The 14,123-nt window shown below is 52.0% G+C and overlaps 5 protein-coding genes across 5 annotated transcripts; 4 read left to right on the top strand and 1 right to left on the bottom strand.

The window, feature by feature from the left end:
• Nucleotides 1–1,014: 1,014 nt before the first annotated feature.
• On the top strand, nt 1,015–4,105 carry CH63R_03627 (Beta-galactosidase/beta-glucuronidase; the record flags this gene model as incomplete). The annotated part of the gene is made up of 2 exons (XM_018298602.1): nt 1,015–2,567; nt 2,623–4,105. The coding sequence occupies 2 exons, from the start codon at nt 1,015–1,017 to the stop codon at nt 4,103–4,105; spliced, it is 3,036 nt and encodes a 1,011-aa protein (XP_018159848.1).
• Nucleotides 4,106–4,409: 304 nt separating this feature from the next.
• On the bottom strand, nt 4,410–6,120 carry CH63R_03626 (NCS1 nucleoside transporter; the record flags this gene model as incomplete). Its single annotated transcript, XM_018298601.1, has 2 exons — nt 4,410–4,910; nt 4,963–6,120. The coding sequence occupies 2 exons, from the start codon at nt 6,118–6,120 to the stop codon at nt 4,410–4,412; spliced, it is 1,659 nt and encodes a 552-aa protein (XP_018159847.1).
• Nucleotides 6,121–6,999: 879 nt separating this feature from the next.
• On the top strand, nt 7,000–8,200 carry CH63R_03625 (2OG-Fe(II) oxygenase; the record flags this gene model as incomplete). The annotated part of the gene is made up of 3 exons (XM_018298600.1): nt 7,000–7,628; nt 7,724–8,111; nt 8,147–8,200. The coding sequence occupies 3 exons, from the start codon at nt 7,000–7,002 to the stop codon at nt 8,198–8,200; spliced, it is 1,071 nt and encodes a 356-aa protein (XP_018159846.1).
• Nucleotides 8,201–9,099: 899 nt separating this feature from the next.
• CH63R_03624 (Methyltransferase domain-containing protein) lies at nt 9,100–10,415 on the top strand (the record flags this gene model as incomplete). Its single annotated transcript, XM_018298599.1, has 3 exons — nt 9,100–9,637; nt 9,691–9,895; nt 9,947–10,415. The coding sequence occupies 3 exons, from the start codon at nt 9,100–9,102 to the stop codon at nt 10,413–10,415; spliced, it is 1,212 nt and encodes a 403-aa protein (XP_018159845.1).
• A 1,788-nt stretch (nt 10,416–12,203) lies between these two features.
• On the top strand, nt 12,204–13,564 carry CH63R_03623 (uncharacterized protein; the record flags this gene model as incomplete). The annotated part of the gene is made up of 2 exons (XM_018298598.1): nt 12,204–13,051; nt 13,150–13,564. The coding sequence occupies 2 exons, from the start codon at nt 12,204–12,206 to the stop codon at nt 13,562–13,564; spliced, it is 1,263 nt and encodes a 420-aa protein (XP_018159844.1).
• Between the last annotated feature and the right edge of the window lie 559 nt (nt 13,565–14,123).

Here is a 14,123-nt window from a genome sequence, read left to right as displayed (position 1 = left end):
GATTACCCCCTATGCCAATCACAACATTTTAACATCGCAGTCTGATGTTCTATTTATCTCAAAACACGGAAGCAACACGGAGTTACTCATTTTTGACGCGAGATTCCACATCTTCGGGAAATTTATCCAGTGTGCAATCAGCTCCTCAAGCACGCTAGAAGGAGAATAAAAAATACCGGCCTCGTTTGTTTGATCTTCTGCGGCTAACCATAGGACATTGTTTTAAGGTAACGGCCAGCGACCGAGAGTGGTCAGGACCGTTAAATCTCCGCAGTCTGAGTACATTTGCCACTCATACGCTTAAAATCGCATCATAGATCGGGCTGCTTGTTGAATGTGATTACTGCAGTGTCACCGTTATTTTCAGTGCGGCAAAGCAAAGTTGACCATTGAAAACCAAGTGAAAGCTCGCGGAGAGATACACCGATGAAACCGAACAGGCGGATATTGATCGACGTGCAAGATGCCCCTTTCAAGTTGATTCGAGCTTATGGATCGGGCTTGCAGCCCATCGGTGGCCATGAGACCAAATCCAATGTTTCTTCATCCCCCACTGTGACGATGATCGCGGGGCTGTCGGACCCGGATACAACGGTGTGCAGTGGTTCTTGCGGGGAAACAACAAAACATGCATGATCTCCCCAGTTCTTGGACGATTTCCCCGCTGCCCAGGCTTTCAGGCTGCAGTCTGACGAGCACAATCGCATGAGCAAGAATCTATCGGCCGCCGACATTCCTCCGAGTGGTCATCATCGCCCACATGAGACCCGCGGTGGGAGAAGCATTCATCAGTGAGCTTGAACGTAGACTCATGAAGGAACGACACGTGGATAGCACTCCCATGGTGTAGCTACATGACAGTGACATAGGCCAAGCCGGAGATTATAACGCGGCCGAAAGCTCCCTCGGCTACGGGAATTGTGTAAACATATAAGAGATGCTGTAGTATTGTGTCAACGGTGGAATGGTTCCTGACGAGACAATTGTGGCAAATCCGGCCGTCTTGCAAACATTATGGACCTCATTTCGAGTCTGGGAGCTTTTCCGGCGTCTTTGCCCGATTGGACGAACCTGAACGTCTTGCATCGGAACACTTTGCCCCCTCGCGCCCACTTTTACTCGTACGCAGGCGAAGAGGCCGCCCTCTCGTTCAACCGTGAAGAGAGCGAGCTCTTTAGTCTCAATGGCAATTGGAAGTTTCATTATGACCAAAGCCCGTTCGAAGCACCCCTTTGGGAGACGGCAAACGTGACCTCGTGGGACGATATCGAGGTCCCCGGAATGTGGCAACGTCAGGGCTATGGTATCCCACACTACACCAATATCGACTACCCTTTTCCTGTCACCCCGCCCAATGTCTCATACATCAACCCCACTGGGTCATACTGGCGGGAGTTTGAAGTGCCAGAGGACTGGGATGACGGCCAACAGATCCGACTGCGCTTTGAAGGCGTTGATAGCGCCTTCCACGTCTGGGTCAATGGCGAAGAAGTCGGCTACAGCCAAGGAAGCCGAAATTCTCACGAGTTCGACATCACTGACTACCTCACCCTTGGTGAGGCCAACTCTTTGGCTGCCCGAGTCTATCAGTGGTCCGATGGTTCCTATATAGAGGACCAAGACCAGTGGTGGATGTCAGGCATCTTCAGAGACGTGTATCTTCTTCCTTTCCCTCGCTCATCAATCGTGGACTATTTCGTCAACACCGAGATCGACGACTCGTATGAGAGCGGTACCGTCAAGTTCAACGCGACGATCCAAGGTGAAGCAGGGAACATGACTGTAAAGCTTCTTTCTCCTGACGGCGATGCGCTTGACGAAACATCTATTTCGTCTTCCGAGATCTACGAACACAAGCTGGATGGAGACGAGTTCCATCTGTGGTCCGCCGAAACACCAACACTTTATACTCTTCTGGTCACGTTCAACGGCCGAACCATCAGTCAGCGAGTTGGGCTTCGTCGCGTTGAGATAAGCGGTTCCAATTTCCTCGTCAACGGCAAGGCCATTACTATCTACGGCGTCAACAGACATGAGCACCACCATATATCGGGCAGGACCGTTCCTTACGAGAATATGAGAGCCGATCTCATCACGATGAAGCGCTCCAACATCAACACCATTCGCACCGCACACCAGCCCCCCCACCCGGACTTTTTCGACGTTGCAGATGAGATCGGCTTCTACGTTATCTCCGAGGCAGACCTTGAGTGTCATGGCTTCGACACAATAGAAGAGACGAAGGAGGCAATGGCGGAGTGGACGTCGCAGAATCCCGATTGGGAGGATGCATACGTCGACCGAGCTCATGCAGTTGTCGAAAGGTTCAAGAATCACGCTTCCGTCATCATCTGGTCGCTTGGTAACGAGTGCTTCTACGGGAAGAATCTGGACGCGATGGCAAAGTGGATCAAGCAACGCGATCCGAGTCGTATTACTCACTACGAGCCCGACCGCGAAGCCAAGTCTGTCGATGTCTACAGCCAGATGTACTCATCTCCAGAAAGTATTGTAAAGTTCCTCAGCAACCACACGGACAAGCCTTTCATTCTATGCGAATATGCACAGTATGTACCCTTTCCTGCCTTTTCTTGCTGACGCTCTCTAACTTGGTGAAATCAGTGCGATGGGCAACGGTCCTGGTGGTCTGAAAGAGTACATTGAGCTCTTCCGATCCGAGCCCCTGATACAGGGTGGATTGGTGTGGGAATGGAGCAACCATGGACTGCTGAAGAAAGAAGGTGATCTCGAGTACTACGCTTACGGCGGAGACTTTGGTGACGAGCCCAACGATGCCGACTTCATCATGGACGGCCTCGTTCTGTCCGACCATACCCCCATGCCCTCGCTTAACGAGTACGCCAAGGCAATCCAGCCCATTACAGTGAAGCTTTCCGAAGACGGGCACCAGATGGTCATTGCCAACCACTTCGACTTCCTCGATGTTACAGAACTCGATGCTTCGTGGCACCTTGTCCAGGACGGAAAAGATCCCACCACTCCTCGTGCCTTGAACCTGCCGAGTATTCCGGGGGGCGAGCATCTTGCATTAGACCTTCCCACAAGCAACTCGAGTTTGTCCGAAGATGTGTGGGTCACCATCGAGTTTGTATTGAAGGACGATAAAGTTTGGGCCGAAAAAGGGCACGTTGTGGCTTGGGATCAGCTTCATCTGGTCGCTCCGGCAGCGGCCAACCAAACAAGACGATCCGCTTCTCCTATCAAAACTCGGCAATCGGAAAGCCTCGACGTCAAGCAGGAGAGAACACATCTCAAGGTTGAGAATGGCGGCGCCTCTTTCGACTTTGACCTCCTCCAAGGCAATGTTACCTGGAAAATCAACGATGTCGATGTCTTCCAGCGCGGACCAGAGCTCTATTTCTACCGTGCTCTGACCCAGAATGACGCGGCGAAATATGGCGATGGACCTATCTGGGAGGAGGAAAGAGTTGGCAGCATGCATACGCAGGTTCGCGATGTTCGCTGGCAAGAAGCGGAAGGCGCCCTCACTGTCAACTACAAGGTCCGAGTTGCGCCCAAGGCTCTTGAATGGGGCGCCGAAGCAGACTTGACGTACACTGTCTCTTCCGCTGGTCTTACCGTTCACGCCAGTGGCGACTTCGTTGGCAACGTTACCAGAGTTCTTCCTCGCATCGGCCTCATGGCTGTATTGCCGGTCGACTTCGACGAAGTTGCGTGGTTCGGGCGGGGACCTGGTGAGAACTACAAGGACACAAAGGAAGGGTGCCGTATAGGGCGCTACGAATCAACAGTGGAGGACCTCTTCACCCATTATGACTACCCTCAGGAGAACGGAAACCGGGAGGACCTGCGGTGGCTGCAAGTTACCAACAATGAGGGCGGCGTCACACTCAACATTCAAAGGGCCGAGCCTGAGCCTTTCAGCTTCACGGCGTTGCGCTACATGCCCTTCGATTTGGACGACGCGAAGCATCCTCACGATCTGAAGCCTCTGAACATGACGGTTCTGCATCTTGATTATGATAACAACGGGATTGGCTCTGCTACTGTGGGACCGAGGCCGTTCGAGCAGTACAGATGCTACACAGAGCCGTTTGACTTTACGTTTGAGTTAAGCATTTAGCAGATGAGTTCTTGATTTCAGAGTCAAGCTGCTCTTTCAGTCTAGCAACTCAATTGTTTTACGATGGCACTATCTCCTAGTGTTGGGATTTCCGCTGTGAGGTATCATGTGCTTCGTTCTCAGAGTGAACCATCGAAAACTTTGATCTACATCCACGTCTAAAACAGCTTACTGGCCAGGTCGCGGCTTACAATCTCATATTCTTGGGGTTTCAATCACAAGTCAATCGAACCATGAGGGTTTCTTTCAAACTTTTGTGAACTAAACTGCCGTTGCCAAGGGATGAACTTGATGCTTCCCACCCTTAAACCTTCACTGATTTTTCACTGAGTCCCTTTTTATTATCTTCCACTGGACTCTCTTGCGGCAATCCGATTGCCTCAATTACGTGTCCATCATCTTCCAACTCCTCGGGCCTGACATAATCTTTCGGTTCAATCCATTTGCTCTCCATGATAGGCGGGGGCCAGATTTTGCAGGTGAGCCAAAAGGTGAAGCCAGACAGAGCTAGGCCCACCCAGTAGGCAAAAAAGTAGAATCGTGAAACACCCACGGGCGCCGATACACCCATGTTGTTGAGGAAGCCGTAGAAGTTAGGGATGATCCCAACGATGTAGGCGACATAGGCACGGATGTTCCACCCGTGGGAGTAGTAGTAGGCTCCAGACTTTGCTGAACTGAAGGTATCCGGGATGTGGATGCGACCACGGCCAATGATGTAGTAGTTGACGAGAAGAACTCCCGTGATGGCAGATAGGAATATTTGGTAGGAGGAAAGAAAGGATACGAAGATGGAAGCAGAGCCCTGTCTACCGTTAGTACTGTACGATGAATGAAAGTGTCCTGGTGCAACTTACTAGAAGGAACCAAGGGTTGATCGCAAATGAGATAACTGCACAGACGAAGAAGCCCCTTCGTACAGTGAGGTACTTGGGGAACAGAGCCGCAATATCGTTGCCAGCAGGCAAAGAATTCTCAAATATAGAACTGAAGATACAGCAGTACGCAAAACAACCAGCAATGAAGAAGCACCCCGCGCGGTTCGCCGCGGTATACTCAGTCGTTTGCAGGGTATCTAGCAGCGTGATTGGATTCCAGATGAGCTCCCCGAAGATCAGCTCGCTAGAGGCGCAGACCAAGTTGCCGACGGCAGCCACGACGAAGTTGGCAACGGGGAAGCAGAAAAGGTTCCCGACGATGACATCGTTCTTCTTCTTCGCGTACCGCTGAAAATCCGCGGCGTTGCTGGCAAAGGTCGCGCAGTTCGCCGCGCCGAGCATGAAGAACTGGACAATGAGCCACGCCCTCTTCGATCCCGTTGCCGTCCCGCCCTGACGAACCACGGGCCCGAGGCCGCCTGCTTTCGTTGCTGTCCATGCGAGCATGGCCACGGCGGAGATGATGAAGACGCAGAGCTTCGCGTACACGAGTCCGCGCATCTTGGGGACAGGGATGACCAGGAACGCGCAGGTCACAAGCCAGAAGATGACGAAGCCAATCATTCCCGCCGTCGTGAGCGCCGAGCCCTCGCCCATGGTATTCGGAATGTTCGCGATGCCTGGAATGATGGCGTGCAACATGACGTAGATACACTGGCCGCCCTGTACTGCGTTGACGCCGTTCCACACAATCGCCATGACGGCGCGGTTGAAAGTCGGCCACCATGCGCCATAAATGCCAAAGGCAGATCTGCATACAACGGGGTAGCCAATGTGGTAGCAGCTTCCAGGTCGGCCGTTGAGAGTGATGATGATGGCGATAAGACACTGGCCACCGAAGGCGCAAGCGAGGGACTCCCACATAGATAGGCCGAGCGCTTGGGCAGTCGAGGATGCGTACCAGTTCGAGACGGTGGCGGTCGCGGAGAACCAGAATGTGAAGTAGGTCCATTGGGTCCAGGTGCGGTCGGCGAGTTTCAGCGGACGGAGATCGTCGTTTGCAAGAAGGGCGTCGCGGCCATGGACTTCGGAGGTTCCGGCGGCCTGGGGCACGCGGAGGCGGTTGAGAAGACCCATGATGGGTTACTGAGTCTAGTGGTAGGTCTGACAGAGAGGAAGTGATGCCCACCCGCCCGTCTAAGTTGCTTTACTGTGAACGTTGACAAGATCAAGTCAAACGACCGGGCCGAGACTTATACCAAATCACATTTGATCCGATGCTAATCGTAACCATATCGGATGCGGCGTCGTGATCGATTATTTTGCTACTGATAAACGAAAGATACCCGGAGGCAAGCGGATGTTGTGGGGGAGATAAGCATTGCAAGGGTACTTCAGCAGCCAGAAATGAACCAGCATATGGAACGCATCACCTGAGATAAGAGAGGAAGGATATTGCCTTTGATGGGTGTTCGCCGAAGATGTAGCCAATTGACCACTCTGCTGGATGTTGGGGTTCTTTGTATTTGAATGTCGAAAACAGTCACTTGAAACCAGGAGTCTTGCCTGCGCCAAGTGTTTAAGCGCTACGATATCCGCGGGTAAGAGTCTCCGGAAAGTCCGCCGTCGCTCCGAAGATCGGGACGAGCCCCGTAATCCACACGGTCCGTTGTCGGCCCGGGATGCCGAGCGATAAGCCCTATCGAACCGACCTGCCTCCAACGAATCAAATCGCACGTCATTATCTTTCGCTATCGTGCCATTTCTCCTCAGTGGATCTCCGGCGAAGAACGGCGGGATTCGGAGGGGCTGTTGATTGAGCCACAAACCTACTTCACCCATTACCCCATGACTTCGGACGGCTTCAAGCACAACAGCCACTCGTGAGGGATTCTCGGCAATTACTGATTAAGGCGGCCACGGCATCTCACTACACAGAAGCCCAGTTGCAGCTTGCAATACCACTAATTTTGATAAACTCAACTGGACTCAGACTTGCGTAAACAGCCGCCTCCCATGTCTACCACGACGACCACTGAAGCACCAGAGAGCTATAAGCTCGAGCTTATGTCTGCTTATGGCACTGTTTTCCGCGACGTACTGAGAACCCCGCCTCGGGACTGCAACGCCTCCGAGGTCCCCGTCATCGATCTCTCCAACCTCCGGGGCACCGAGTCCGAGCGCAAAGACCTCGCCGCCACCATCCGCGACGCAGCCGAGAACACGGGGTTTTTTTACATCAAGAATCACGGCGTTCCCAAGTCTACGATAGAAGCGGCCTTCAAGCAGGCGCAGACCTTCTTCTCGCAACCCAGTGAGAAGAAGGCGCTCGTCGCACAGAAGAAGTCCAAGTTCTTCAACGGATGGACAGAGAAGCGCGCTGCGCAGATTTCGCCGACAGAGACCAAAGACCATCGCGAGGGGTTCAGCTTTCGTTATGACCCGCGGTATGATCCCGAGACCAAGGATCCGGATGCCGTGCCCGAAGAGGTGAAGCCGTGGATGAAACATGAGGATTTTGTGTGGGAGGGAACGAGCCATTTACCAGCCTTCAAAGAAGAAATGATTACCTACTGGCAGAGCTGTCTCACACTTGCGAGAAGTCTTATCAAGCTTTTTGCTCTAGCGTTGGATGTACCAGAGACGTACTTTGACGATGTCATCACATACCCCGGAAGGCAAGTCTTTCACAAGCCCTTTGACAACATCTCGAATCTCACCATACTGACACTCTGTATAGTGACAGTGTTGTCAATTACTACCCCAAAAACACTGAAGCGCAAGACGCCATCATCGACGTCGGTCTCGGAGCACACACCGACCTTCAGTGCTTCACCCTGCTCTGGCAAGACAGCGTTGGTGGGCTGCAAGTCCTTACAAAGGATGGTCAGTGGATCAAGGTGCCACCGGTCCCCGACACCTTCGTCATCAACATTGGCGACTTCTTTCAGAGGCTTTCCAACGACCGTTTCCAGTCGACGGTGCACCGGGTCTTCAACTACGCCCCCGAGGACCGGTACTCGATGCCTTTCTTTTTCGGCTTCAATCACAACGAGCAGTGCGCCGTACTGCCGACGTGCACCGACGAAAAGAACCCACCAAAGTACGAACCGATTAGCTGCGGTGAGGTACGTAGAGATGCTTCTTCTCTGAGATTCACTAGGAAATGCTGACATTTTTCAAAGTGGTGTCGACGGAGGTTCGACAAGACGTTTGAGTTTTCAAACTCGAAGCTATCTAAATAAGAGACACTGATGAGGAGGTACGACAAAGTAGAGTGGTCAACATTTCCATTCTGCCCGTCGGTTAAAGATTTAGCATTGAAAAATGGAATTCGACGGATGCTGATCTTGGCTCAAATTTAATTGAGTCGTGCATTTGCCCCATTTACGACCCAAACCCGATCTTTTTGTCTTCTTAACTGCCTGGTTTCCGTGGCAGAAATGAACTAATTGGGTTGTTGCAGTATCTTCCTGGCGCAGGAGGTCGGAATATCTTCTTTCATAGACAGCGTTCTGCTGGCAGTTGCAGCATGATACACGTGAAAGCATGCCCGTCATTTGAAGCAATATCAAAGCCTTTCTCCAGAAACTACTAACCCTGAAAATCATACCATACAGATACTTGCATTTGTACAAATTTCTTGCCGGTGTTGGCTCATGATGCTCCGTCTAATTTACAGCTGCGCTCTAGTCGAAGCACACTGATTGGTCTCATGAGAACGATTGATAAAATCGGCAAGCGTTGCGAGCAAGCCTGGGGGTGGTGCATAGACCATGACGGAAGAAGATGTTTGGAAAATGACAAGTCAGATGAGCAAACAAGGGCAGAGAGATGGATCGCGCCTTCATTCGATGAACTGACTGAAATGTGGATAATAAGGATTCGAATCCCGGCTAGATACCCATCCGCGGATGCTGTGCCAAATCCGGCTGGCGTGGTCCGTTGATTGCTCTGTTGGTTCTCTTGTCTCTCTTCCCCTCAACCACCCCCTCGGTTCCACGTTGCATGTTGTGTACTGTTATATGAAGCCACAGTTTCCCCCACCAGACCTACAACCTGTATAGTTACAACAAACAATACAACCTCAATCTCATCCACTCGACTGCACGAAACATGGCAGAAGTGCGGGCCGCCACCCAATCTCCTTCAAGGTCGCCCCCCCCTCCCCAGTCCCCGGAAGCCGGAGCCGGAGAATCGGAAGCAAGAGAATCGATAGCCCGGGAAGTCGGCCCCTCAGAGGCCGTACCTCAAGAAGCCGGACCCCAAGAAGCTGGGAGCCCTGAGACTGGACGCCAAGAAACTGCATCGCCTGCCGTCAACCATTCCCCCCCGCCGAACATCGAGGCTCAAGATGATGGAGACGAGGGAGACGAAGGGGACGGCTATGAAACTGCTTCCAACACAAGTTCTAACGACACCTCCTCCCTAGCCTCGAGCATCCGAGACTACAATTTCGAAAACAAGCGGCGTTACCACAAGTTCAAAGAAGGACGCTATGCGTTCCCTAACGACGATGCCGAGCAAGAACGGGAGGACATGAAGCATGCCATGGTCGTCACTCTGTGTGGCGGGGCACTACACAGCGCCCCATTGGAGAACCCACACAAGATTCTGGATATTGGCACCGGAACCGGTATATGGGCCATTGACAGTACGTTTTACCCTCGTGAATCCGTGTCTGCGGGGTTCTAAATGCTTTCCTAGTGGGCGACGAATACCCAGAAGCCGAAGTCACCGGCATCGACCTCAGCCCGATTCAACCTATGTATGTCCCGGTAAACGTCTCTTTCGTAGTCGACGACGCCGAAGCGGAGTGGCTGTATTCGGACGATTCGATTGATTACATCCACATACGCAACATGGGCGCCGCAATCAAAGACTGGGACAAGCTCCTCGCTCAGGCATACAGGTGAGTTATTTTCCTATCCGAGTAGCATCCGATCGTCTAATTATGTATCAGGTGTCTTAAGCCAGGCGGCTGGATTGAACTCCAAGAGATGAAGTGGAATTTCAACTGTGACGATGACACCATGCCTCCCACATACGCCGTTACCAAGATGATGAAACACATCTGGGAGGGTCTCAACAAGTTCGGTATCGAGGCGGACGTTGCAGACACCAACCCCCAACGCTTGAAGGATGCTGGTTTCGTAAACCAGGTTCACGACGTTCAAAAGGTGCCAGTCGGCGAATGGCCCAAGAGAGAAGACCTCAGAATGATCGGTGCGTACTGCAAGGCCGTCATCTACGATGGTCTACACGGAATCACTGTGGGACCTATGACGAGGGGCTTAGGGTGGTCTCCTGAAGAAGTCGAGGTGTTCCTGATTGACGTGCGTAAGGATCTCCTTAACACGTCTATCCACTCGTACGTGTTTTACCACAGTCTTGCGGGCCAGAAGCCTTTGAAGACTGAGGAGACGGCCTGATGGATATCGAGTGTGGTTTCTGTGCTCCTTGTGGTATTTCCGTTCATTGACTGTTTGACCGAATGGGAGGGAAACTGGAAGTTTATGATGAGCTTAATGCAGCGACTTCTATGGTAACATGCGCGATAATGAAAACGCCTTCACCTGCTTGCGCAATGCCTGGAATCAAGCTTGATTTTGTGCTATTCATGGAGTCTTGCAGACTGTTGGCTGCCGTGTAAACAGCTTTCCTGCATGTGGCATGCTACACTGATCAGGTTTTCCTATCTTCATACCACTGCAACCTTCCTGTCTAGGTACTTGCCCGCCCTGTCCGAAATGCACTTTTGGCTTGGAAACCGAAGCAGGGGAGCAGGCTGTGAGTGTGGTTGGTGGATCACATTGCAGATGGCGCTTCACTGCATTTCGGTCAACAGACTACATGCTGGCAATCTGCAGGCTTTACTTGGCATCTAGAGTGAAACCCCCCTCCTTTGTGGAAGTCGTTCTGATTTATCAAGACAAAGATCTCCAGTTCCTTTCGACTGAACTTCGAAGTATTGGAGGTTTTCTTTCCGTCCTCGGCTTGACTGGGTACAATGGCATATCAACACATCTCAGATCCCTCCATTCAAACTTCCTTCCCAATCCAAACTGAGGAGGAGAGGATTCGATATTTCCCATTTGCCGACTCACATAGTGCACCAAGCGAGAACCAACATGGTCAGAACTCGAAAATAGCTAAATTCAATGTTTCCGATGGTGATGACTAACACAAAATTGCGTAGAGCCATCCTACTACGACACTCGTTGGAGGTCCAAAACGCGAACCGAAACAGAAAAATCACTTGCGGGATATCGAACTGGCGGGAGTGGCTCACCTGAAGACACTTCATTGATTACTGGATTTAGCGATGGTCGACCCTCGGTCAACCAGCAACGACCCCGTGCTCGCAGTTTCGCGGCAAATGTATCCATTAATCGAAAGCCAGTGGCCACGTCCACATGGTCACTGGAATCCAAAAACAGTAATCGCTTTTTGGATCGCCTTGAAGGAGTTCCCGGAGAAACGGAGACATCGGTTGCCGTGAAGCCGCTGTGGAGGATCTGGGGATGGGAGGTAACATATATTTTGCTCAGCATTGCCGCGTTCGTCAGTATGTTCCCATGTCTCATGGCTTCCTCTTCCGAAGAAACGCAACTGACGGGTTAACCTGCACCCGTTCAGCGATCATTGTGGTTCTTAACAACTACGACCAGCAACCGCTGCCAGATTGGCCCTTGAGTATGACGCTGAACACGTTTCTTGCTTTCTTCACCACCCTATCCAAAGCCGCCTTTATGCTCCCCGTCTCTGTTGCAATCAGCCAATCGCAGTGGGGGTGGCTGCGAAAGAACCGGCCGTTGTACGACCTCCATGTCTTCGACCAGGCGAGCAGAGGTCCGTGGGGCTCGATTATGCTGCTATGGCGGATTCGACACAGGCATTTCGTTACCCTAGGGGCGTTCCTTATGATCGTCAGCGCCGTAACCTCTCCCATCACGCAACTTGTCATTAGCTATCCTGTTCGGGACGCCGTAGCTCGTGGGGAAGAAGCAAGAGCACCAGCGGTCCACACCATCGTCTCTCCTGCAGACCGCATGGACATTGCATCTCGCAGAGCGTTAGTGATGGCTACCTTGTCCGACAGCACTGGATTCCGAGAGTCAATTTCTCCCGTCGGCGCGTTTTGTTCCACAGGAAATTGCACGTTTGACTCATACCACTCCTTAGGGATTTGCATGAAAACGGCCAACATCACCTCGTACATGCGCGTCGAGGAATTTGAATCCCCCGAGCTGATCGAAACCCTCGTGCTGGGGTTCCCGAACCCCGAGGCCAAGGTGTGGAGGGCATCTCTCCCCGGCGGCTTTGAGATGGCTCACCAGACGCCGTTGGTGGCCATGGTTGATATGCTGAATGGCCGCGCGAGCTTTGCGTTCAATGACAGCGACAGTCTCCAGCAAACAAGGGTCGCGTCTTTTGTGCTGATGCACACCATTCCGACAGCCTTCGACGAGACGTTGTGGGGGCAGATCGAAGAATCTGCGTCGTCGCCAATGACGGCAGACGTGATACAGGCAATACGCGGCTTCCGGCATGAGGCGGTTGAAGTATTGTTTCATTTATGCGTCCAGACGTACGAGACGAAGGTCCAGATGGGCGTCGAGACGACAAGCATCGTAGAACAGTCAGCAGAACTTGCCGAAGGAACGGATCCTTTCTACCTGGACATGAACTGCAGACCGCTTCTGAAACAAGCTTCTCGCAACTGCAACCAGAGCATAGACCGGTGGAACGAGACTCTTCGCCTCAAGGGCCCGGCAGCAACGAACCTGGCGAGGCTCAACACGACCGTTGAGAAAGGGTTCAGCGCAAGTCTCCAGTCACTAGAAAAGATGGCCAGCAACATGAAGGTTGACCTTGTGGGGTATGCAAGTGCCAGCTACGTCACCGAAGAGTACCAGGACACAGCCATCTTCTTTCGCGGAACGGAGTTCATCAAGACCCTCTTCCAGGATGTGCTCTTCAGCATGAGCACCATGGCCAACCACACGCTCCATCACGACGTCATGAACAATTTGTATACAAACATCGCAACCAGTCTATCCATGTCGTAAGTCTAAGAGTGAACGTTTTCAGCATCGAGGCGAAAAAGGCTATAATCTTGAAAACACTTGAGATCCCACAGCTAACTTGATGACTCTCTACTAGGATGCGCTCGGGTGAACCGCAAAAGTACGCAGTCGACGCTTTCAACATCTCCGGCGTTGCGTGGACGCAGGTTTCGTACGTCCACATCAGCTGGGGGTGGATCACAGTATTGGCTGTCGAGATTTCCATCGCAGCCCTCTTTCTCACCTTGACAATGGTCAGCCAGGGTATCTCTGACAACGGTCGGGGGTCTCGTCAAGAAAGCTGCCTCCCCTTCCGGGATGCCAAGAATTCGTCTTTGGCCACTTTGGTCGCCCTCAGCGAGGCCACTCGCGCCAAGGCGGGCGGCGGCGTTCAGCCCGTGGACGAGTTGGAGAAGATTGCAAAAAGACTGAGAGTCAGATTCGAGGGGAACCAGATTGTTCCAGCGGAAGAAGGATGCAACACGCCCTCCGAAGGAACGGCGACCCGATGATGGAAATAACGCTTTCACTGTCGTGTTGGTGGAGGGAGCAATGGATTTTATTCAAAAAGTCTTGAGTCGATGGTATGATACTCTTAAGCTCGTAGGCATGGAATTGAACTCTTGATCTCTTGGGCATTCAAATTCTCAAAAGACTCTTGAGTCGTGAACTGCAGAGGATGTGCAGTAGAAGCAGGCTTCTTTAACATAAGAGGTGTAGTGACAGTCATTACTGTCCGTTTCATGATCCTTGATCTAGTAAGCTGAATCATCAACGCATTGCTAAATCCTCAGCCAGAAAAATGCAGTGTAGTTGTAAGGGGAAGATTAAGAAATGTCACTGTTTACTAAGAACCTACTTCACTTGCGGCCTCACGAACTACAAGGAAAAGTGGAGCCCATGAAGAACACTGTGCGAGTGCGTCTAACGAAGTCGCGCACAGTACGCACTGCGGACTGAAAATTTTGGTCGCTGAAGCTCGCTCATAGCAGCAACATGAAGAAGGCAACTCACAGAACCCTCACACAACAACTAAGCGAAAAGAACAGCACCAACTTGTTGCATCAATAA

This window comes from Colletotrichum higginsianum, chromosome 3 (genome assembly GCF_001672515.1).
Source record: "Colletotrichum higginsianum IMI 349063 chromosome 3, whole genome shotgun sequence".
Classification (NCBI taxonomy): domain Eukaryota; kingdom Fungi; phylum Ascomycota; class Sordariomycetes; order Glomerellales; family Glomerellaceae; genus Colletotrichum; species Colletotrichum higginsianum.
This window is presented reverse-complemented; position numbering and strand designations above follow the sequence as displayed.